Genomic DNA, 23,871 nt, shown 5'->3' on the forward strand with positions numbered 1-23,871 from the left:
GCTCAGTTTCTTTATTTCTAAAATTCAAAAGGTTGTTTTCAGTACGAATGTTAATTTGTACTTATGTGGAATGCATAATTAAGTATTTTTGTATGCATTTTGAGTGACATAACTATATTAAGACTTATAAATTTTTAGGTGCTATGATTCTGGAATTTTCAGTATTTAAAGTGAGGTTCTTTGTTGGCCTATGATCCTTTATGTCCTTTAGACATCTGTTGCCATATATTCGCTTTCTCTCCCTTAACGTTGTTCTCTGCATATCATCTCTTCGAGAAGTGGTGAGAGCTTTCGGATGCAAAGGCTGCTGGTTTCAATCCCCTACTCCTATAGTACCCTTGAGCAAGGTACTTACCCTAAAATACTCCAGTAAAATTACGCAGCTGTAGGAATTGGCTAATCACTGTAGGTAGCTTAACATTGGAAGTCACTTTGGAGAAAAATGTGAAAGTAAGTACAAGTGACCAGTCAAGACCCGTAATGTTACTGTGAATCCCAGTTGTGAAGAGACACCAGCGACCAGTGGAGAGACCTTTCCGGGATCAGGTGAGAGGACAGGGTCACATTCTGTGGTCTCTGCCACCTCAGAGCCGTCCACTACAGAGACCAGTGATCACTGGGAGGAGCAGGACACAAGAACAAGCAGCCGTGTTTCGTTCCAAATCCTCCTCCTCCTCCTCAAGTTTATTGTATGATCATGTGCACAAAGATTATATATTATTTTGCAGAACAAAGAAATAAGTTCTCACTGGTTTAGAAAGTGAGTCGAGGTCTAGGGACAAGACTATAGGTAATAACACTGTGATTGGTTATACACATAAGGAGGATATCAGTCGCGTCCGTTTGCCCTCAGCATGATAGACAAAAGAGAGAAAAGTAGAGGAACTTCAATCTGCACGCACATTCTTAACAGGTCCGACACACACAGTCACACCAGAAGAACAGAGAGGACAGAGAGATAGAGGTGAAGAAAAGGCATTTATTTCTCACAGTATGTCACTAGTGAGAAATTAGCCTCGACGCACCAAAATCACACATTTTTCCGTAACCACGTGGGGGTCCCTGTTGGCTCCGGAAAGGCGCGTCAACGGGGGTCTCACGAATAGCCGTTCGTTCGGCCTCCGCGCCACCAGGGGGCGGCAGCGCAGCGCTCCCTTGCAGTTCGGCCTGCAGGGAGACCGGAAATGCGTTCCAGCTCCTGCAGTTTGTCGCGCGCTCTGGATCAACTGTCGCCGTAACACACACGGAGAGAGAAAGAGGAGTTTAGCTGTTTCTTCACGCCGCTTTTTTAGTGTTTCGCCTCACAGAGGTGAGTGCGCGTGGCGCCAACCCCCGCAGTCCGTTGTTTCATGTTTGTGTTTTGTGAGTGAGACTGAGTGACTCAGTCAACGTCGTCGTGTGTGTGTGTTTCCCGCGGCTGTGTGCAGAAGAGCAGAGTCGAGCAGAGTCGGACCGAGTCGGGCCACCGGCATCATGTCGGCGGAGGCGGCGAAGAAGCGGAAGCCCAAAGTGATCCGCAGCGAGGGCGGAACCCCGGAGGGGAAGAGGGGTCGCGCGGACGGAGAGCCGGCGGTGAGCGCCGGCGACACCCAGGCTCACACTCTGTTTTACCCCCCACTAGACTAGTAGTAGTACACTGTTTACAGCGCTTAGCGGCCTCCAGGTGGCGCCTAGTGACTACTACTAGTACGTAGTGCTCCCAGATCCAGCCTGGATTCCAGGGTCCGACCCTGACCTCGTACAGCAGAACTCCTCCTTTGCTCCGTAAAGGGGTAAATCAGAGTAAAGTTAGCGTTGTATCCCTGCGAAGGGCAGCAGGCGGCATAGTGGTTAGAGCTGCCGCGGCCTTGTGCTCAGCGGACCCGGGTTTGGATTCCACCACCTTCCGTAGTACCTGATGGCGGTGCCTGAGCGAACACAAGGTAAACGTGGCCCTGCTGTGTACCGGGGTAAACTGGGTCCCTTTGAGAGAAGTGTCATCCAGGTGAGCGTGACCGCAGCTGTAACTTAACGGACGCGGCGTCTCGCAGGTGCAGGACGTGCGGCTCTACAACGAGGAGGTGGAGCTGGAGGGTCGCGACCCCACGCAGGACTACGACCTGTACAAGTGCACGTGCGAGAGCCTGGCGCGCCTCATGGCCGAGATCCACGAGCTGAAGGTCGCCGGCGCCAAAGACGGGGTGAGTCCTGTTCTGCTCTGCAGCCGAAAGACCCGGGTGGGTTCAAGTTCAAGTTTATTGTCATGATAGGTACAAGTATCATGAAATTCTTCCCGAATGCTTCTCCACAGACCATGGACAAAGATAGAGACAATAGAAATACTGCACAAACAAAATAATGACAATGGCAGTGAGTAGTGCAACAGCAACAGCAATAAATAATGGTAACAGTAGTAACAATAATGCCAGTTGACAGCCAGAGAACTCAGAACGAGAGAATGAGAATGCTTGAAGTTACAGTGTAATTTACCAATGTGCTTGGGTGGAGCAGTCCAACTCTAGTTACTAAAGGTGGCACATTGATTAGTGTTGTATAGTCTTACAGAAGTGGGGTAAAAGCTGTTCCTGTACCCAGCTGTGCGGGTTCGAATAGACCTAAGCCGTTTTGCAGATGGCAGGGAAGAGCCCGTGCGGGGTGACTGTGATCTTTCATGAAGCGCATCGTCTTATTGAAGCAGCGTGTGGTGTAGGTGTCCTCGACTAAATGGCTCACACGCAGTAAATGAGTAAATTTGTAGTACATTATTACAGCTGGTAGTGTAGTGGTTAGAGCTTCTGCCTTTGGACCCGAAGATCACAGGTTAGAATCCCACTTCCTGCTGCTGTACTGTTGAGCAAGGTACTTATCCTAAACTAATACAGTAAAAATTACTCTCTGTGTAAATGGATAAATTGTAAGTAGCTTAACATATTGCTTTGGGGAAAAGTGTCAGGTAGATAAATCTAAAGTGTTTGATTTAGTTACATTTATTTATGTATTTTACATTTATTCAATTAGCTGATGTGTGTGTACTTAGAATTATTTACCCATTTATACAGCTGAGTAATTTTACTGGGGCAATTCAGGTTAAGTACTTTGCTCAAGGGTACTACAGCCAGATGTGGGATTCTAACCTTCAACCTTTTGTGTCCAATGGCAGCACCCTCAAACACTGCACCATGTCCAGCTGCCCCTTTTCTCCAAAGCAACTTTCAATGAACACTATGTAGTATCATCTGCCCACACCTTATTTACCCACGGTTTATACTCCTAGATACACTACTTAGAATGAGTCAGGCATCCATACACTCCTTCTCTTGGTCACACACACAATGTGATTTTAGTCAGCAATCCACCTGAACAGCATGTCTTTAAGCTGTGGGAGGAACCCAGAGCACCTAGTGGAAAGCCACGCAGACACACGTAAAACATGCAAATTCCACACAGACTGAGTGGGGATCGAACCCACGTCCTCTCGCACCACCCGGGCGCTGTGAGACAGCAGTGCTACCAACTGTGTCACTGTGTATTGTCATCAGTGTGTGTGAGTGTGTGTCTTTCTCTGCTTTGCAGTGCGTGGAAATTGAGGAGCGCCGCATGCAGGGCTGCATCCACTTCATGACGCTGAAGAAGCTCAACCGCTTGGCACACATGAGACTGAAGCGGGGTCGCGACCAGACGCACGAGGTCTGTCTCTCCTCGCACATGGCACCTGTCCCCATGGCTCTAACACAGGAGGCCCTCCTCCCCTCTGCGAGTCTGTGTTTGTGTGTGTCTGTCAGTCGGCCCCCCCTGCTCTGCTGGTTACAGTGACAGGTCACACAGAAAGATATTTACATGTATTCATTTGTCAGACGCTTTCTCCAAAGCGATGAAGATCCCATAGAAAATAGTGTGTTCATTACATTAGCAGGAAGAAACACTTAGATGCTGAAATGTGATTCTTGAGTCCTTCAGACAGCAATTTGATACACAAACACTTAAGTAATGTTCATCACACGAGTAGCTGCATAAAACTTAATATCAACGATTCCTGATAACCTTCCTCCTGATTTTTTTTTGGAGATACACATTTACCTACGTTACAGGAGTAGCTGCATAAAGACGTATCCGAGCATGATCTTAACGTTATGATGCATGAATATTTACACCTTACAAGAACTTGAGAGATGATGGGCAAAGTGAGTCTGGAAGAGGTGAGATTTCAGACCCTTTTATAATGTGGACAGAGATTCAGCAGTTCTGAGAGAGAGGGGGAGGTTGTTCGACCACAACAGAGCCAGAACCGAGAACCTCCATGCACCAAATGGGTTGGCAAAGCAAAGAAAGGACTGAATAAACTGAAATATTTTGGAAAATTAATATGTTGTTTATTCATAACTAAAGATATTATGTAATACCATAAACTGGTTAATGAAACACTTTTTTTTTTCCATTATTTAACTAAGATTTTTGTGCTGTGACACCTGTCCAGCAGAGAACAAGTGTCACTTGTGCGGTACATGAGAGGGACGATGGTACCATATATGTTCAAATGCTAAGAGCCTGGTCCTGTCGCTGTGGACACTGTTGAAAATACAGTGGAAATAACTGGATTATTTTCTAATAATAGCTGATTATTTTGGAGGGTGTCCCCACGAATAAATGTCGTTTTCAATTGGTGTGTGTCAGCGGAAGAGTGTGGCTCTCGCCAATCTGCTCTGTGTGTCTCCCATCCCGTCCCTTCTAGGCCAAGCAGCGGGTGGACGCCCTGCACCTGCAGCTGCAGAACCTGCTCTACGAAGTCATGCACCTCCAGAAGGAGATCAGCAAGTGTCTCGAGTTCAAGTGAGTCCACCGCTACAGTGAGGGAATGTCAGCAGGCGCTACCTATGCTAGCACGTTCGTCCGAGGTCTTGCTTGCTCTTCCACACGTTTCGCTTCTTGAATCTCTCGCTCAGAGCATTCATTGCTCGAGGGTCCAACAGCAGGACCTCCTTCAGCGATCGATAACCTGCTTTTGTTGTCCGGAAGTGAGATGCTCCAGAGCACATAGAAGGTCTCCAGGGCGTGTCTATTCTGCGAATGAATTCCTGTCCATCTCCAGGTCCAAACACGAGGAGATCGAACTGGTGAGCGTGGATGAGTTCTTCAAGGAGGCCCCTCCCGAGATCTCGCGTCCTCACTTGACCAAGGAGGACCCTCACCAGCTCACCTTGGCGCGTCTCGACTGGGAGCTGGAGCAGAGGAAGAGGTGTGGCGCTGCACTCCCTTGCCTCTCTTTACCACATAAAACGGTGTTAGTTGTAAAGGAGAATTTGTCACCCACGCTTGTTACCCTGGTAAAGCAGCCGCAGTACGTTTCTTGTGGGATCAGTGGCACTGACTGATTGCATGAGGGGATGTGTGACTCTGTCTTGTGTGTCAGACCACTCTCTCTTCACGGCTTTCTGAAGGCCACAGACAGTACGTTAAGGGTGAAGGGTTACAGTCGGTGGCTGAGTTCAAATAATTCTCCTCTGTGTTCCCCTCAGTCCTGTGTCGCATCGTTCTCCTTTGAGTGCCGCTCAAACTTTCCAAAGCAAACACTTCCCTTTTGTGCTCTGAGATGATTCACAGGTGCGAATGCAGTCCTTCACCACATCCTGTAGCCGTATCCCAGTGACGACAGGCGCCAGGTTCCAGGCTGTGGTGTGACTCGCGTCTTCTCCTTGCTGCAGGCTTGCCGAGAAGTACAAGGACTCTCTGGCCAGCAAGGAGAAGATCTTGAAGAACATCGAGGTGAAGAAGGAGTACCTGAGCAGCCTGCAGCCCGGCCTCAACGCCATCATGCAGGTGCAGCCCCGCCCCTACCTGTGACACGGTGCTCTTTGTTACCGTGGTGATGATGCCTCCTCCGTAACTCCTTACTGTTCCCACTGCTGGAGCATCTGTGTGTGAGGGAGCAATGAGGGCCCTGAAGAAAGCCCTGTTTGAAATGTTATGCCCAAACCGTTCCGTAGGCCTCCCTCCCGGTGCAGGAGTACTTGTCCATGCCCTTCGAGCAGGTGCAGAAGCAGAACGAGGTGGCGAGGCACCTGCCACCGCCCCTGTACGTGCTGCTGGTTCAAGCGAATGCCTACAGCCAGGCCTGTGGTGAGTCTCTGTTCCCAAATGTAGCTCTAGTGTGTTCTCGGCACGTCCCTGTGTTGCGGTCGTCTTTCGTATTCGCTGTGCGGGAAACTGAGTCTTTGCGGCCACATTGTGTCATGCGTACCACGTTACTGATTGTGGGCCCTCAGATCCACTCGTCTTCTGCCAGTGTTGTCCACATTAGCAGGGAACATAAGTGCTGGTGCCAGTAAAGGAGTCCTAGAGGCACAGTGTTTTCAGTACTGTGGCTGCTGTGTGTGAGTCAGCGCTCTTTGCTTGTGTTTTTCAGACAAAAACATCAGTGTGTCCGTTAGCGGAGACGTGGATGAGGCCAAAGCCCTGTCTAAGCCACCTGAAGACTCCCAAGGTAAGTGGGGAGCGGGAGGAGAGCAGCAGCCACAGGACAGGTGCTGTGTGGTATTTTCCTGGCAATGGTGAAAACACGGTATCTGGGCTGACCTGCTCCGTGCACAGTAAACGCAGGTGTCGTGAAACACAAATGAATTTTTTCCATTGTTTTTAATATGATGTATGTTGGTGAGCAGCAGCGGGGTGTGCGCTGTGCCCCGCTTCAGTGTGAATGCTGTGTGTACGAGGAGCTGTCGAACCCGTGTGTTTGCATGTGTGTGCGCCACGCCACCAGTGCTGCCACGCACGTTTTTCTGTGTCCTTCCCAGATGACGAGAGTGACTCTGACACCGAGGACGAGCCACAGAACACGGTGAGTGATGGCGCGTCCTGCCCCATCAGACCACGAGGTGGCGCTGTACGCCAATGCCGGAGAAGCCCGTTCAGGGGTCAGTGGGTGCACTGTCGCTGGTGTCTCTGGGCTCCTGTCCAGTGCTGCTGCTGCTGCTTCCTCAGCCGCTCTGTCTCACCCTGTGGAAAAGGACACTTGGAATCGATCACTTCCTTCACCACTGCGAGGAGATGCTCTGCAGGGATTTTCTCTGAATTCTGGGGGGGGAACCCTTTTCTTTTTTGCCCAAACCATACATAGCTGGGGATTGTAATATCATCAGAGGGGGGTATCGGCAGCACTGTCACCATGGGGTTCAGTGTGTAAGTGGATGTCGCTCACGCTGTCCGTTTCCAGAAGCGCCGGCGGCCGACACTCGGCGTGCAGCTGGACGACAAGCGCAGGGAGATGCTGAAGCGCCACCCGCTGTCCCTTTGCGTTGACCTCAAGTGTAAAGGTGGGTGAGGGAGCACCTGCACGACAGCTTGTGCTGGATGCAGTGGTGTCCAGGAGTCCAGGTACACACACATGCGCGCGCGTGCACACACACACTCCTTTATATAAAGGCGCTGCTTAAGATTAACCACCATTGATATGCTGCCATCACAAATGAATCAATATTATTAAAGATTTTAAACCTTGTCCTTCTTGCACTTTAGTCACTTTTGCTTTTACCCCAAGTACTGTTAAAATTACCAGGATGTATAACACAGTAGCCTTGGGTTTAAACCACACTGAAGTTTGACCTCAGTCACACATGGCTGTTATTGTTTAATTTTGTTTGTCGAACACTTTTCCACAAAGTGTGAGGTTTGTACACTGAGCCACTTGCAGTGATTCACCCTCTGTTGAGGCTGGCTTTTTAATGTATACGCGTGTGTGCGTACTCGTATTGAGACAGGAAGGGCCCTAAAGGTTCCCTTTGCACATCAGGGCTGAACCTTTTGTCTGTGTGGCCATTTTCTCTGCAGAGACACTGGTGCTTTGGTGGTGGTGTCTTGACTAGAGGAGGAGTGTAGTTACTGCAGTGCTGAACTGCTCCTGTCTTGTCATCTGTACCTTAATTATATCCTGTTTATTCCAGCTTTCACGCTGATGGTGCTGCAGTGAATCATTAATGGCGGCCACGCGAAAAGGATGCAGCTTTATGAGAATCTGTCGGCTCTTTTCCACATTTCCTGGCTCCTGCTCGGGAATCTCGTTGTAACAGTTTCCCCTGGAACTCCTGTCATCCTCCAAGGGGTGGTTAGCGAAGCATCTTTGCTTCCCATCGGTGTGCGTGTGTGAGGATGACGGGGACATCACTGCCCCCTCCTGGCAGCAGGCAGCAACGCAAGGAGGGAGTGGCCGTCTCTGCATTGCAGGCGAAACACTATCCCTGGCTTGCTGCTCCACACGCAGCAGAGTGCGGGGCCTTCACCGCAGTGCACGCCTGCGGGAGCTCCAAGGTCACGCGTGTGTGAGGCCCGCTTGTGTTACACACTCCTCCAGTCACGCTGCAGAGGGGGGAGCGTCGGAGCGAGAAATCAGCAAATATGACCCCCTTTGCAGGAATAATAATGTTTCCCATGTGTGATGCCCCCCTGCGTCAGTTAACTCAGATTGTGGACCAGTATGTGAGTGTGCGCGCACACACACTGTAGCAGTCGTCAGTCATCTTTCATGCATCTTGCGTCATACTTTCTCTGCTATGGAGCGTGCTGCTGTGAACGGGAGTAATGGGGCACAGCAGGAACATACTGCACTGCACCACAGTATTACCCTGATTGCTGCTGCTGCTCAGCAGACAGTGTAACCGTATGCAGGAGAGGATGGGAACTCTAGAGGAAGGTGCAACCTCCTGGATCACCTGCTGGCCACAGGTTCACAGTGCCCATCAGGAGGCACACTCCAGCTCTTTGTGTGTGTGTGTGTGTGTGTGTGTGTGTGTCTAAGCTGGGCGATGACACACCTTGCTAGGGGAATTGACGCATTTCAGACCAAGGACACGGGGGTCAGAGCTGCTGACTGAGGGCGTAGTGCTGTTTTAATGGGCAGTACGCTGCCCGTTACCACGGTTACGCCTCTGCTGGCACAGGCAGCTCCTTACCTGACGTGACCGCCCTAATCAGTAGTAATGGAGACTGCAGGAGTTGTTTGAACCCAGTGCAGCTTGTGAGGAGAGCTGAATTTGGATACAGAAATGGATTTCTTAAAGTGTGTTCAAGTAATGAATGCAAATGGCCTGACTCAGCAAAGCTATTGTGCCGGTAGAGAACAGTAGCGGACAGGAAGTAATGGAGAGGGGCATTCGGTACGATCTGGGTAATGGCCGTGTGTGTGTGTGTGTGTGTGTGTGTGTGTGTGTGTGTGAGAAAGACCTCTTCTACATACAGAGCGCAATTTGTCTATAACACATGGAATGTAACATCTCTGCAGCTCCCTTTATTCCCTGTTCGAGAAGCTCATTCATTAACAGAAACTCCACGTCAGTATTTTTGCAGTGTTCAGCGTTTAGGTGGCACACATTTTTCAGCCTTTTTCCTCCACATGCTAATGAGCAGGGCTGTCATGGGATAAGGGGGATGCCGTCTTGCCCGAAAGCCCGACCGCTGCGTTCTGCGTACTCTCGTATCATAACGGGGTGCCTTTCTGCTCCAGCGCACAAGGCTCTTGTTGGACCATGTGTGCGCAGTTGCGGTCGAGGGCCTGCCTCCTTTTCACGTATCTAACTTTTGTTTTCTTCTGTGGAGTGCAGGGGGAGTGATCCAGTGGTTGTTCTTGAGTGAGATACCCAGTGTACCCTGGAAGAAAGGTCCCGTTGACTGGTTATTGATCGGTGCCGTGTTTGCGCTTGTACTGCAGGCTTTGGAGTCCCTGCTGTTGCTCCAGCAGCTGTGCGTAAGGGAGGGTGTCCCGCCGCAGCGCTCGGGTTTCCAGTCACCGGCTGTTCATTGACTGCGCCTGATGCTCCTTTCACAGATGGCAATGTGCTCCACCTCCACTTCTACTACCTGATGAACCTGAACATCATGACAGTGAAGGCGAAGGTGTCCACGGCCACAGATTTGGTGGGAGCCGTCAGTGCCGGGTACGGTTCTCCGGGTGCTTCACTTCTGTTGCCGGTGCAGGGCGCTGCAGTGCGACGTCCCCCTGATGCATGTTCCTTTGTGGTGCAGGGAGCTGCTGAACCCTGACACCCTGCTCAGCTGTCTGTACGCCGATGACCAAGGCATGGAGACGCCGAACCCTGCCAACCGCTATCAGTTCGATAAAGTGGGGTAAGGCTCCTCACGCGGATCAGTACAGGCTTCGTATCTACCAGGCGTTTGGCCCTCGCTGCTCAGCCTGGTGGTGCTCTGAGCGTGTGGACAATTTGGTGAACAGGCGGTGGAACTAATGATGGAGTCCACGGCTTCCTGTGAGCTGCGAGACAGTTGCTGTGGGACGTCAGGTGAAAGGGGGCACTCTCTTTGCAGGATCACCACATTTGGGGACTACGTGGGCGAGATGGGTCACCCGTACATCTGGGTGCAGAACCTCGGCGGGCTGCAGTTCCCTAGTGATAGGCCAGAGGTAAAGGACAGCTCACCGTGTTTGGTGGCTGGCTACGTCTGTTGTGCGTTGTGTGCAGCAACATACTGAATCCTTTCTTTGTTGGAAACGTTGCTGAATTTCACCCCATTATCGACGTGAGCCTTTAACTGTAGCATTTACAGACACGCTTACAATTTTATTACTCAGTTATTCATTATCTGTTAATTAGCACACAAGTGTGTGTATGTGTGCGTGCGTGCCTGTGCTACAAATTTTGCATGAGGGTGTGCAACTCAGTGTGCTGACCCCTGCCTGCAGGCTGTCTCCGGAGGGAAGTCCCTGAGCGCCAGCCACATGGAGAGCACCATGAAGCTGCTGCAGGGCCGACTCCAGTCACGCCTCGCTTTGCACAAGCAGTTCTCCTCCTTGGGTGAGTTCTGCCTGGAGCTTCTCTGCTAGCAGACGGCCTTGGGGCACAGTGACATACGCAGACACACACACACACACCCCCCATCTCTGGCCTAGGTAGTTATAAATGAGGATAAGTCAAAATGTATCCATAATAATGTTCTAGAAATTAAATATTACTGTGAATACTTTTTGATTTACCATTATAAATAAAAAAAACTGACTTATTTTAACATTAACTCCTTTGATATTACAGTGAAAACTGATTTCAGATGACGGGGTTGAAGAAAGTCTCCCTAAATTCCTATTTAGTGCTAACGACTGTAAACATGCGGTGTTCCTATTCCTGTTATTAATCACCAACACTGACACCAAACACCAGCTGTCAACACTGCAAGTGAGTGGAAGGATCTGGGTCCCACACTTTACTGCCTGCTGTTGGCCAGATGTGGAATTACAGGTTACTTTGACTCAAACAAATTTTTGGAAATATACAAGTGAAAGTAAAAGGAAAAGCGTGTGTGTCTTTGTAAATTTGTAAGTCCAGTGTGTGTAGCACGAGGGTCTGGTGTATGCTACGGTTTTGGGTGTGTTGCAAAGATGGAGGATAGGAGGCCTCAAGAAAAGTGACGCCATGGTTTCTGCTGCAGTTTCCATAGTGACGGGGAGCATGAGCGTTCCATTAGCTGAGCGCACCATTGTGACCAGCGATTGCCTGTGTCAGGTGACTGATGGGGTCATCGTGTCCTTGCAGAGCACAGCATCGTTCCCGTGTCCAGCGAGTGCCAGCACCTTTTCCCTGCCAAGGTGGTGTCACGCCTCACCCGCTGGACCACCATCACCCACCAGGAATACATGGTGAGAGCTGCTGCTGCTCAGTATGCACTGAATATGGCAGGAGTCTGGTGTGTGTGTGTGTGTGTGTGTGTGTGTGTGTGTGTGTGTGTGTGTGTGTGTGTGAAAGAGAGAATGAGTGAGCAATGCTGACCATGGGGGCTTCTACTGATCCACAGGACCTCCCTTACACCCAGCACGTGACGCGTGCAGGTCTCGCCCAGGACACTGACCTCTACTTCCTGGCTGTGGTGGAACGGGGCACCGGTCAGTGCTGTATGCATCAGGTTAGAGGGCAGCGGGAACTTGCGGTGTCCTCTCTTAGCGTGTTTCTCTCCCCTACGCCTAGCGTGCCTGCAGGCGGCGGTTGTGCTGAACCCCCGCTACCCCGAGGTCACCCCCCTATTTGCCCTGTCGCTCAACTGGAAGGGGGAGCGCAGCGGCCGGACAGATGACAACTTGCGAGTATGCTGTCCCTTTCCGTCCCTCTCCACACTGTGCTGCTCTGGGTTCTACCCTGTTTGTACCATTTAGACTCAACAGGAGGCTGACTAAATGTGGTACACCCTTTGCTCATACTACAGAGTCCCGTACAGTGGAAAGACTTTACGGCAGCTTGTGAAATTTATATACATAAATAAAAAAAAAAAATATACACACACACACACACACACACACATCCCCCCCATTTGCCTTGTTATTCAGCACAGTGGGCTTTTTTTTTTACAATATATTATGAAACATATTGGTGTTACCATTTGTTTTGGTTAATTGCTAAATTTAGAACACATTTTTAATCTTCAAAGCAATTTGTTTTTTTCATCACAAATAAACATACAGTGGCTGCCTAACAGGTCATTTTATAGACTAAGGCCCCAGTCGGGGGAGGGGTGGACGCAGTTCCTCTGAATGGCTCTGTGTCATTGTAGGGGATCAGTTTACCTTGACAGTAGTGTTACAAAACATGGTAACATGCTGTTGTTTGTGACACCACTATCTGGTGACCTCAGTTGTCCCTTGTTTGTGACTGACTGTCTCTGCCTGCGTGTGTGCGCATGCATGTGTGCAGGCCATGGAGAGCGAGGTGAACGTGTTCAGGGCCGAGCTGCAGGGGCCGCGTCCGGGTTACCAGCTATTGACGAACCAGCTTCAGCGTCTCTGTCTGTGTCTGGACGTCTATCTGGAGACGGAGCGGCAGGACGACAGCGTTGAGGGCCCCCGCGAGTTCCCCAGGGAAAAGATGTGTCTGCGCACTGTGAGGTACGCGTGCGCTGTGTGTGTGTGTGTGTGTGTGTGTGTGTGTGTGTGTGTGTGTGTGTGTGTGTGTGTGTGAGAGACTGCATGAGTGTGAGACTTGCTGTTCTTCTTAACCCAGGGGTCCCAACCGCCTGAAGCCCTTCAAGTACAACCACCCTCAGGGCTTCTTCAGCCACCGTTGAGAATGAAGTGCCCTGGGTGTGTCAGTTGGGAGAGGCTCCGCCCCCAGTCCAGCCCCCTTGGCGTCGTCTTTGTCCTCCGCAGTGTCCCTCCTTTACACTGTTTTATATTCACAGAATTGTGCACCTGTGTTTGGACAATAAAAGCAGTTAAGCAACTGTCGCAATGTGTTGGACGAGTTGTGTAGGTGGGTTACACACACACTGGTGCGATGAGCACAGCTCACTGTCCCTGTTCACTCTTACTTTGCTTTGACTCGACTCACACACTCACTCACTTGCTCACACACTCATCGGGCATCTACTGCTGCAGTCCCCCTTTCGCTCAGTGCTCGCAGCCACAAGGAGATGACAGCAGGCTCTAAAAATAGCTCTCATTGCCCGTGCTGCGCTGCAGCTCAATGGCGCTGTGACGTTGCCTCCCCCCCCCCCCCCCCCCCCGGGTCTGCTGAGTCACTGAAACGAGGAACCCGGGTGGGCGGAGAGGCTCTTCTCCGTACCCAGAGGCCTCGTGAAACACCCCAGTCTGTGCTGTTAACACACACATAGACAGAGTCCCTGTTGCGTTTAAGGAATTTGACGTTTGTGTTGGACCAACCAATACAGCCTTACTCTCCGTTCAAGTGTGTGTGGGGAGTGTATGGAGTGTACGGATTATGATTTGCATTTCGGAGGCTCGTAAGGAACACAACTTGAGGGAAGAAGCTATTTTTGTGCCTTGAGTCCTTATCGAATTCCACACTTGTGTTCATTTACTGAGCTGCTTTTATCCAGCATCACTCAAGTTCAAAAGTTTTTTAAAAGCAGCTGGATGTTAGCAGAGAAACACAAACGCAGTAAACGCTTTGGGCTTCTGTCTCTTTGATCGCCGGAAAGTCCATTTGGGGGTTAAATCCGCAGATTTCTTGACGCGTCAGACTGGACCTGCATATGGCTGTCTGATACGCAGCATACCATGGTCCCGGGACAGAGACTTCCCGAAAGACCCCCCACAGCCTACTTTGATGGACACACACCTTTGCCCCAGCCTTTTGGACAGCACTGCTCCACAAGCCCCTCGTGCTTCACCGTGTTTTTCATTACATTCTTCCCAAGGAATTGTAACCCCAACAACATGACTTGTCTAGAAGATTCTGTGAGCAGCAAGATGTCTGAACCCAGAGGCGTCTCTGAGGGCGGCTGGAACCCTAGACTTCCTTCCCTAAGTGGGCTCTCAAAAATCTTGCACCGTCACCAGTAGCCCTGAACTGACGCAGGGAGCTAATTCTACTCGTTTACTTTCATTCCCAAACACTTGTCTGCTCTGAACCAGCAGCTCCAGCTGTACCTTCTCACACTGATGCTCTTTCCAAACAGCAGCAATGGCTCTGAAACAGCACTATTCAATCTAGATAAAATCCAATCAAGCCCCAGTATGACTGTCATGGCAAATGCAGCAGACCAGGCAGACGGACTCAAATGCACATGCTTTTTTTGTATCGCACGAGAGTTGCACCTTCCTTGGAAAGTAGGTGAGGAGAACATCTCTCTGTCTGAGGTTCTGCGGCCAGTGGGTGCTTTCATACTGTGTCTCCGGGGTCGTCCCGGGGGTGGTGGTTTTCCGGCACATCAGTGACAATGACTTGGCTTCGACATGTTAATATATTTACAACAGTGAAGAATTATTTATCTATATCCTCTGCTGTTGTATTAGACACTGTGATCAATACATTGATTAAGGCTCTACGGTTATCAGTGATACCGTAAAATGTCCACCACTGGTATTGATTACTAGACATCGGCACCGTTTGATTGCAACGCAGCTGTTCTAGCATCGTGTTAATATGGTTTATGGTTTCGTTTTGCTGCTATTGTACACTTTAGTATTGTTTATTTCTTGTTTTTGCCCATAACACCGATGGGTTGGTTTGAGAAGCAGTTAAGTGGGGCCTCCTTCTGCTCGAGCAGTGACACGCTGACGTGCGCCAACAACTGCCGAGGATTCAAGGTTAATGCTCGAACGATCGCTATTTTGTTAACATGAGCGCAAGCAGGAGCTCGAATCGCTGCAGGTTCTTACTATTCGCCGCCTGAATTATTTATGAGATCGTGTTCCGGGAAGCGCGGCCCAGCCGGGTTCAGCCGCACTGCAGTATTGACACCCGGCGCCATAGATTTCCCGTGAACCGGTTTGCTCCGTTACAAACCAACACTCTTCACCTGGGTGGATTTGGCTGCACTTGAGGTATCAGCTTTTCAGCGCGTTACGAATATTTTGCAACGAAAGCTTGAAAGCCGAGAAACTCGAACCGAGAGTTTGCACACAATTTTTTTTTTTTTTTTTTCTCCTTTTTCTTGGACGCGCTCAATGAAAGAAACATTCCGGTACTTTTTCAGCTCTTTTTATTGTATCATTATTGCATGTTCTCAGCAGGGGATACATTGCTCAGTCAACAATCAGTTGGTTACACACAGAGACAGCGTCATCGTTTTAAAAGTGACAAGAAACCGTAAGGTGCACAACAAGCATGTCATTACATTCTCTCCTTGCTTTTTTTTTTGTAAATTAGCAAATATATTAATCACTATACATATTTACGTGGTCACAGTCGGTTTCTTTTTTGTAGGCTCTAACTTGAAAAGCTATTTTTGAGACGTGTTCACCAATACCTTCACCCAGCCTGAAGTTTGTTAAATGCACTTATTTGGGGCAGTCGTCACATTCAAGTGTAATAAAAGCATTCTGCATTCACTACAATCATATATATAAGCTATCATAACATGTTTGGCCATCACGTGTTTGAGTAGCTAAAGAGACGCTATTGCTTGCCTACTTGTCTTGCTTGCTTGCTTTGGCCACCCACTTTGAGAAAAGGCTGTTTGGCTTCTTGGTGTCTTCCTCCCTCCCCGCATGTTCTTTGGCGTCGCTTGTCCTGTCGCCCTGCCCTGCCCTGCCACTGGTGACCGTCATCGCCTCACATTCACTTCTTTGCTTTCTCATCAGTCACCTTGGCCTCCTTGCTGTCTGTGCTGGAGGATTTCTCAGCTTTCTCCGTTTTGGCACTGGGAGTCTCCTTCGCAGCAGCTTTTGGGGCTTCTTTTTCCTTCTCCTCTGCTTGGGGCTTCTCCTCCTTCTTAGGTTCAGGTTTCTTTTCCTCTTTCTTGGGCTCTGGTTTTTCCTCAGCCTTCTGAGCTGCCTTCGGCTTCTCTTCCACCTTAGCCGTTTTCTCTTCTGCTTTTGGAGGCGCTGGCTTTTCGTCCTCCTTCTTAGCAGCAACAGGTTCTTCTTTAGGTGTAACCTTGGGGGTGGGCTTTTCTTCTGCAGACTTTGCTGGGGCTTTGGGGACCTCCTCCTTCTTGGGAGGTTCATCAGGCTTGGGTTCCTTCTTGGCCTCTTCCTTCTCTTTCTTCTCCTCAGCCTTCTTCACAGGCTCTGTCTCCTTTGCCTTACTTTCAGCCTTGTCCTCCACCTTGGGCTCTGCCTCCTTCTTGGCTTCCTCCTTGGGTGCCTGGGGCTGCTCAGTTGGCTTCTCCTCCTTTTCCGGCTTGGCGGCCTCCTTTGGAGCTGCTGCTTTGGCCTTCTCCTCTGGAGTGGTCTTGGCCTTCTCCTGGATGGGAGACTTCGGGGTGGGGGATTTGGCCTTCTCTTCTGCAGGGGACTTAGTTTCCGGAGATTTTGACCCTGCTGTCTCCTGAGCAGGGGACTCGGGCGTTGGAGATTTTGTTTCTGGAGACTTCTTTCCAGGGGATTTTGATTCAGGAGACTTGTCTGTGGGTGATTTCTCGGCTGGGGGCTTAGATTCGGGGGCTTTTGTATCAGGTGCGGGTTTGGATTCGGGGGATTTGGGTTGCGGTGATTTTGTAGGTGACTTAGGCTCTGGAGACTTCACTGCAAGTGATTTGGCAGGAGATTTGGGTTCTGGTGATTTTGCTGCAGGTGACTTAGATTCTGGAGATTTGGCAGGGGATTTGGGTTCTGGGGACTTCACTACTGGTGATTTTGGAGCAACTGGAGATTTAGCAGGTGATTTGGATTCCTCTTCCTCCTCTCCACCTGCAGTCTTGGTATCCTCCTGAGCCTTTTCCTCAGCCTCTTCCTCTGCTGCTTCCTCAGCTCCCTTCTCCTGACCCTCCTCTGCTGCTTCTTCTTCTTCTTCTTCCCCTTGTCCCTCTCCAGTTCCCTCATCCTCACCTTCTCCTGCTCCCTCTCCCTCCTCTTCTTCCTCTCCTTCTTTCTCTCCCTCCTCACCATTTTCAGTTACCTCCTCTGTGACCTGGGTCTCATCAGTCTGCTCCTCTAGAATGACAGTGTCTGAGATCTCTTCAGATTTGACCTTCACCCGAGAGGAAATCTTGGTGGTGCTATCGATGTAAGAGTAAGGACCCAGGCCAGAAATAAACCTTGTCTCCTCACCCTCGAGCAGCTTCCTGTTGGAAGGGCAAAAGGAAAATTTATTTCAGTATTTTCACAAGAATATCAGTAGGTCAGAATTCACGTTTCATAGTGTTACCTCATGGGCTACAAGGAGCTCCCTTGCAGATGTTACGTAAAAGATGTGCACTTGCCTGTAAGCAGCAATCTCAATGTCCAGTGCCATTTTTACATTCAGCAGGTCCTGGTAGTCCCTCAACTGACTGGCCATCTCCCACTTCGTGTTCTTCAGCTCCATGTCCAGCTGGTGGATGGTCTCCTGCAGAAAGACACACACACGCCATTAGAATTGCTACATGTGTCATTAACCACATGCCTACTGTCTGACCATCGTTTACAACCTTACAGTAAATCTGCTCAAATCAAGATAAAGTATTTGGTATTGAAAAAACAGGACCATGACACTGTAAGAACACGATGCAAGTAGAAAAAAAAAAAAAAAAAAAAGACAAAATTTAATCACACTAGAAGCAACCCCAGTTTTTGTCTTACTTTCGCAAAGTAAGCAGAACGTGAATCACGCAAGTAAAACAGTGATAATGGTGGCACCCCTTCAGAAAGTGCCATAGGTGGCACCACTCAGAGCCTGGGGGCAAACAGCGAGGGGCATGGCCTGCCTGTAGCGATGCCACATCACTGTGGTGACGGTCCTCGATCTCGCTGCGCTGCCTCTCCAGAGACTCCTTAGTCCCCTTCAGGGTCTCCAGCTCGATGGTGCGGGACTGCAGCTGCCGCCGGTGCTCCGAGATCTCGTCCTGAGCGTTGCGGATGGCATCGTTGTTGAAGCGCGCCGCCTCCGACAGCTTCTCCATGCGCACTGCCGGGTAACACAGAGACGGGTCAGCGCCACAAACACAGCCGAGTCAGGTTTTACTTATCACCCATTCGGAGTCCAACAGCAACCCCATTTCTTTTGTTCCGCACGTTCACTAATCTGTGCTGTGACAAGCAAACGAACCATCAGCCTAGTGATTAGCTGTTCTTGTAGTTACAATTAGAAAAAGAAAAAGAAAAAAAAAAAAAACCCAGTTGACTTTTTCTTTTCCCGCTTGTGGAAAAAAAAATCAGCGCGGGGATGATTATGATTGAAGCTGAAAACACAAAACACATGTCAGTAAAGGGCTGCTGGCTTGTCGCTTAAACGAGCGCCGAAGGCGCGACCCATCAGAATAATTTGGCTCTGGGAAATTGCCAATATGCCACTAAGATTGTACGTGTGCATTGCCAACGACCGTTACGTTCTTCATTACGTACACACAGACAGAGGGGAATGTCCTTCTCTGCTTTTCCTTCTTTTCCCCATGTGTTCATGGTAAGATGTGGCATTCGTGTGACCCTCTGGTAACCTTGTCCAAAGGTACATAAAGAACATTTGTAATTTTCTCTCTCGATTGTTGTCTGACATTTAGAGTCCTTTGTGCAGAAATCCTAACACCAGGAAGAGGCTGTCAGTCACAGATCGGCTGGTCCGGGGAACACGGCTGCTCCAGGGAAATACTGTAAATGTTGGTGCATTTGAAGGAGGTGACAGTCTTCTTCATACAGCACCAGCTCTCCAGCTTTGGCTGCAACTGTGGGCCTGAGAGGAGGACTGAACGGGACCTTCTCTGGATTCGCACGGTCTGGGTTGGCACACCATGCAGCACCACAACACACATGCTGCACACACATACACACACGCGCACACGCACACACAAGCACACAGGACATGTCCCACATACACTAATTTCCTTACAGGCATGTACAATATTACAAAAACAAAACCATCAAAAACAGATGAGTTCATCTTCCAATGCATGCTTTTTTAAACGTCCATTTATTTTCTAAAGCCCCAAAACCACCTTTCAGCTTCAGTTCTCTGCTTCAAACTGGTTCACTGGTGCTACCAGTTTGTAAAATGTTGTGCTTCCTTTCGTTAATGTCAAAATATACTATGAAGTGTGTGTGGATGTTTCTTCAACTCTAACACACTCATACATATATTTGCAACCCAACACAGGCAGACCCACACATTTGCAATTCACAATACACATGCATGGACACACGCACTACGACTTAATTCCCAGTCTCACCCTGCGGCTGCCTGGCCGGCGATGGTACCCAGGGCTTCCCCTAGTGTCGGGTACAGGGACAGAGATTAATGAGAGGCGGAATTCTATGACATGGCGTTTCAAAGAGGGTAGGATATGCAGTACTGTATACCTTTGAGACACACACACACACACACACACACACACAAACACACACACACACACAGTCTGAAAGTGCTTGTCCCAAGCGGGGGTCACAGCGAACCGGAGCCTATCCTGGCAACACAGGGCGTAAGGCTGGAGGGGGAGGGGACACACCCAGGACGAGATGTCAGTCTGTCGCAAGGCACCCCAAGCGGGACTCTAACCCCAGACCCACTGGAGAGCAGGACCCGGTCAAACCCGCTGTGCCACCGCACCCCGCGTATACCTTTGAATAACTTACAAAATTTTTTAACTAAACTTTATGAATGCAGAAATTTTAAGCAGCGAAAAATTCTCCTTTATCGTCAGTTCTGGAAAGTGTGTGCAGATATTAGTCCACACACAGTTGGGTGGGAAAATATTATGATGAAATTTATTATTAGTAGTAGTAGTAGTAAATACATAAGTAAAAAAATCAGTCTTTAGAAAAAGATGTAAATTTAATGTAAGCTATATCATGGACCTGCAGGTGGTGTAATGTTAGGAATACAGCCTAGGACTGTCTTCTGCCATAGTACCATTAATTCACAAGAACACACTAAAGAAAAAAAAAAGGTAAATCAGTGTAAAATGCCTGGACGAACATTGATACGTCCCCTAGGCGCCAGTTAAAGTGAAGGTTCATGACAATGATGACGAGTGTAAAAACTGGGCAGTGCCTGAAGTGGAGCGTGAAAAGAAGAGCTGTGTGCGTAATGCGCTCCTGCAGCATCAGGACCGGGGCTCAGTGCTGACTCATCCCTGCTCCTCAGCGCGGCCCCCGACGGCAAAAAGCGCAGCTTTCACCCCCCACCCCACCCCACCCCAGCCCAGCCCAGCCCAGCCCACCCGGCACTGCGGAGGAGGCGCGTTCCCACCGCGGCGCGCCCCCTCTCCGCCTGCCTCCATGCGCCCAGCCTACCGATGTGGGCAATGAGAGCACTGACCAGAAACGGAAAAAGAAAGAAGGAAAGAGCTCCGCGTGGGTCACGGGCACAAATGGCGACTTTGCTCGTGCACCTACTGTCACCTTGCATGTGACCCCAAGTGGCGCGCACGACACTCTCCTTCATACTCTCGCTCTCCCTCTCTACCGTCCAACGGCTCTGCTCCGGTCCTCAGTGCTCCTTTCGTTTCGTGTTCGGTCCCGCCGCAGTAGTGCTGTACACGACTGCTGCTCCGGGTAAAAGGGGGGTAAAACTAAGGGCTCGCTGCAGGAGTGACCTTTTATTACTGAGTACGGTAAAACGACGCTGCTCGGGGCTGCGATCACCTTCATTCATGGTACGATCAGGGCATATTTCGTACTGTATGTGCGCGTCATTACCGCCCTTCGGCTCCTTCCCCGCATCCGCCAGCTTTTGCGCTCCGCGCTCCACCCCCCACCCCCCGCGCGTTCAGCACCTCGGACAGCGCCGCGACTCGCTGTTTCTGCGCGGCGGCTCCACGTGGGGACCCACCTCGGAACCACTCCTCCGCCTGCACGGAGCTCTTGGACGCGTGGCCGTCGAGCTGCGCGCGGATCTCGCGCAGCGCGCTCGTCACGTCGGCCTTCATGGCGTCGCGCACGTCGAAGGTGACCTGCGCGCCCTGGATCTGCGCCAGGAGCTCGGCCACCTCCTCCTCGTGGTTCTTCCGGAGGAAGGCGGCCTCCTCCTGCAGCGACTGCAGCTTCTTGTCGAGCTCGAGACGCGCCAAGCCCGACTCGTCCATGTAGCGGGCCATGGCGCGCGTGGCGGCCTCGAGCTCCTCCCTGGCGCGCACCTCATCCTCGAGCCGCTGCTTGAGCTGCTGCGCGTCCTCGTCGACGCGCTCCTGCTCCAGCTGCACCTGCGCCTTCTCGCGACTCAGCTGCAGCACGAGGTCGCGCAGCTCGCCGAGCTCGCGCTCGTAGTGCTCGCCGACGGCCGCGCGGCCCGCCTGGCTCTGGCGCAGCGCCGCCGCCTCCGCCTCCAGGTGCTTGTTCTGGAGCTCCAGGTGCCGCACCTTGTCGATGTAGCCCGCGAAGCGGTCGTTGAGCGCCTGCAGCATCTCCTTCTCGTTGCGCGAGCGCGCGTCCCCGTTGAAGGACTCGAGGCTGTCGGCCGACGACATGTGGCTGCGGCGGACCGCGGAGCTCGCGGAGCCCCGCGACCACGAGTGCGAGTGGAAGCCGCTGGACGAGCCCAGGGAGGCGGGCTGCCGCGGCGCGCTCCGGGGAGGCTCGCCCACAGCCTTGCGGAAGGCTGCGGGGCCGAACGGGTTGTCCAGCGCGTAGCTCATCATCATGAGGGACGGTGCTGATGGGCACTGCGGCAGGAGAGCGGCCGCGCGCCCCTTTTATGCGCGGCGGCCGGCGAGCGGCTGCGCGCCCTTAAAGGAGCCGCGCGCCACCTGTTGCAGCCCGTATTCGCGAGCTGCCACGTGAGCGCCGCTTTTTTTCTGCGCCGCCCGGACTCTTCCGCGGAGGAGCGCTCTTCTTGGCGTCAGCTGGCTCTTGGACAAAGGCTGCATCAGCCGAAGAAGAAGAAGAAGAAGAAGAAGAAGAAGAAGAAGAAGAAGAAGATCGGTAATAGTAGCCGTCACAGTAACAACAATAATACTAATGAGAATAATTATAAGAATGTCACTGTGTCATACACATAGGCTGTAACCGTGGGGCAGCGTCCGTCCCTCCCTGTCTCCTCCTATAAGTGTCTAACTCCACTGAGCGATACACATCATGATGACGCTTATTGGTCCAAAATGTTCGCTTCAAAAATTAATAATTTCCATATTTAATTCGCTAATAATAATAATAATAATTATAATGGTCTATCTTTGAGCACCGAAATAATGACAGAGTCATTTCTTGGTCTCCCAGTACGTCGACAGTCAGGAGATTCCAACAGTTTTCACAATGACCGAGCGACCTGAAATATTAATCCATCACAGTTCATACAGAATTAAAGAAGTAAGCGGTTTCAGTCGGTGCGCGCGCTCCCGTCAACCTGTGCAGGGTAATTTTCTAAAGCACATTTATGGAGAAAATGGCCCTGGCACCGACAGCAAAAGAATAAACATTTACACAATGAAATGAGTTCCACCCGCCAAACAGCCCGTATTCCTGTGCTTGGGGTACATTAACGCACAAACACTATTTTACCCTGCTCTGCCGTGGTCGCCACTGAATAATACCGACTTTTTTCCCATCCTTATTCACTTTTATTCGACTGAAATGAATGAGCGTAATAATTAATACATGTCTTGTGAGGAGCGACCTGCTGCAGTGCGCACTGCCACCGCTAGGGGCAGTCATTCAAAGGTTTATTCCCTCCAAAATTCCATGCGCCATACTTTCATCCATTTCTTCTTCCTCTGCTCAGAAGTCCAAACCAGACTGCGACCGTCTAGGATTGTGAACCAAAACGATTATAGATGAGCCGTTATTTCAGTTTCCATGGTGACAATATTAGTTATTATCAAATGTTGATACCAGTGATTCGATTTATGAATTGGTGGAGATTGCTGCACATAAACAGCTGCCCAGGAGAGGTAGCAAACCTGTTTTTGTCACTGTAATCACTGACTGTGCAAGTAGAAGTGAGCTGTTCTCACATCTGAGCTTTGATGTGGTGTGTGTGTACACATGCACGCTGTGTACGTGTGTATCTGTGCGGCACGCTGCGTCTTGCTGATGCACGGAAAGCCTATTGCGGCAGGGAGGCTGGCAGGCGCAGGCCGAGGTCTCCGGAGACCAGCGAGCGGAGAGCAGTCAGCCGTTTCTCCAGCAGAACGCTTCAGTCGGCACCTTCGCAGTCGCTGCGATCTTAATTCTCCCTATTTGCTTATTTCCCCTTCGGAAAGCCGTCAGTCAGGTGTGTCCACTTTGTCAGGTGTCGGTGTCCCTGCCTGTGCTGCTGAGGAGGAGCATCAGTAGATGGGGGCGTCGAAAGGGCGTTGTGTGCTTTTTTATTTCAGCCGCTGCACTTGAGTACCTGCTCAGCTACTGTCCAAACGCTTCAGTTATTATTGCAGGTTGGAAGTGTACAGATGGGGGCAGACATTGATTCTTAATATGTGTGGACTAATAATGGAAAAATTATTTGTTTGGGTGGAAACGGAAGCAAGGATGCAGGGCACACCTGAGCTTCTCGAAATGCGTACTTACACACCTTGTAATGTGACGGATGCATTTCGGCCAGATGCCTTCTTCAGCATCCCTGTATATCCTGCAAACAATGACACGTGTACCATTCAGAGATC

At 50.5% G+C, this 23,871-nt stretch overlaps 2 protein-coding genes across 4 annotated transcripts; one reads left to right on the top strand and one right to left on the bottom strand.

The window, feature by feature from the left end:
* Positions 1–1,174: 1,174 nt before the first annotated feature.
* Positions 1,175–13,185, top strand: thoc5 (THO complex 5). 3 transcript variants are annotated; one of them, XM_018740911.2, is made up of 20 exons: positions 1,175–1,309; positions 1,428–1,572; positions 2,031–2,180; positions 3,553–3,666; positions 4,709–4,806; positions 5,066–5,212; positions 5,679–5,793; positions 5,961–6,093; positions 6,380–6,457; positions 6,768–6,811; positions 7,187–7,286; positions 9,674–9,899; positions 9,988–10,089; positions 10,288–10,384; positions 10,664–10,775; positions 11,508–11,611; positions 11,767–11,854; positions 11,937–12,052; positions 12,657–12,847; positions 12,963–13,185. In XM_018740911.2, exons 2-20 carry the CDS (start codon positions 1,474–1,476, stop codon positions 13,024–13,026), a joined length of 2,178 nt encoding a protein of 725 aa, XP_018596427.1. In that variant the 5' UTR covers positions 1,175–1,309; positions 1,428–1,473; the 3' UTR covers positions 13,027–13,185. The 3 variants fall into 3 exon arrangements, with proteins under 3 accessions (XP_018596427.1, XP_018596429.1, XP_018596428.1); XM_018740913.2 differs by having other exon boundaries at positions 9,791–9,899; XM_018740912.2 differs by lacking the exon at positions 11,937–12,052 and having other exon boundaries at positions 11,767–11,874.
* A 2,203-nt stretch (positions 13,186–15,388) lies between these two features.
* On the bottom strand, positions 15,389–22,053 carry LOC108927516 (neurofilament heavy polypeptide-like). The gene is made up of 4 exons (XM_018740885.2): positions 21,108–22,053; positions 18,052–18,251; positions 17,569–17,693; positions 15,389–17,430 (listed from the first exon to the last, which is right to left on the bottom strand). Exons 1-4 carry the CDS (start codon positions 21,913–21,915, stop codon positions 15,984–15,986), a joined length of 2,580 nt encoding a protein of 859 aa, XP_018596401.2. The 5' UTR covers positions 21,916–22,053; the 3' UTR covers positions 15,389–15,983.
* Positions 22,054–23,871: the final 1,818 nt, after the last annotated feature.

Source organism: Scleropages formosus, chromosome 21 (assembly GCF_900964775.1).
Source record: "Scleropages formosus chromosome 21, fSclFor1.1, whole genome shotgun sequence".
NCBI lineage: Eukaryota > Metazoa > Chordata > Actinopteri > Osteoglossiformes > Osteoglossidae > Scleropages > Scleropages formosus.

Excerpts from the sequence above, each read along its gene's own strand:
- thoc5 (XM_018740911.2), top strand. The coding sequence starts at position 1,474 with ATGTCGGCGGAGGCGGCGAAGAAGCGGAAGCCCAAAGTGATCCGCAGC. Across the intron at positions 4,807-5,065 it reads AGCAAGTGTCTCGAGTTCAA|GTCCAAACACGAGGAGATCG; the intron begins GTGAGTCCACCG and ends GTCCATCTCCAG. Across the intron at positions 12,053-12,656 it reads GGACAGATGACAACTTGCGA|GCCATGGAGAGCGAGGTGAA; the intron begins GTATGCTGTCCC and ends GCATGTGTGCAG.
- LOC108927516 (XM_018740885.2), bottom strand. The coding sequence starts at position 21,915 with ATGATGATGAGCTACGCGCTGGACAACCCGTTCGGCCCCGCAGCCTTC. Across the intron at positions 18,252-21,107 it reads GGCGGAGGAGTGGTTCCGAG|TGCGCATGGAGAAGCTGTCG; the intron begins GTGGGTCCCCAC and ends GTTACCCGGCAG. Across the intron at positions 17,431-17,568 it reads ATTGAGATTGCTGCTTACAG|GAAGCTGCTCGAGGGTGAGG; the intron begins GCAAGTGCACAT and ends CCCTTCCAACAG.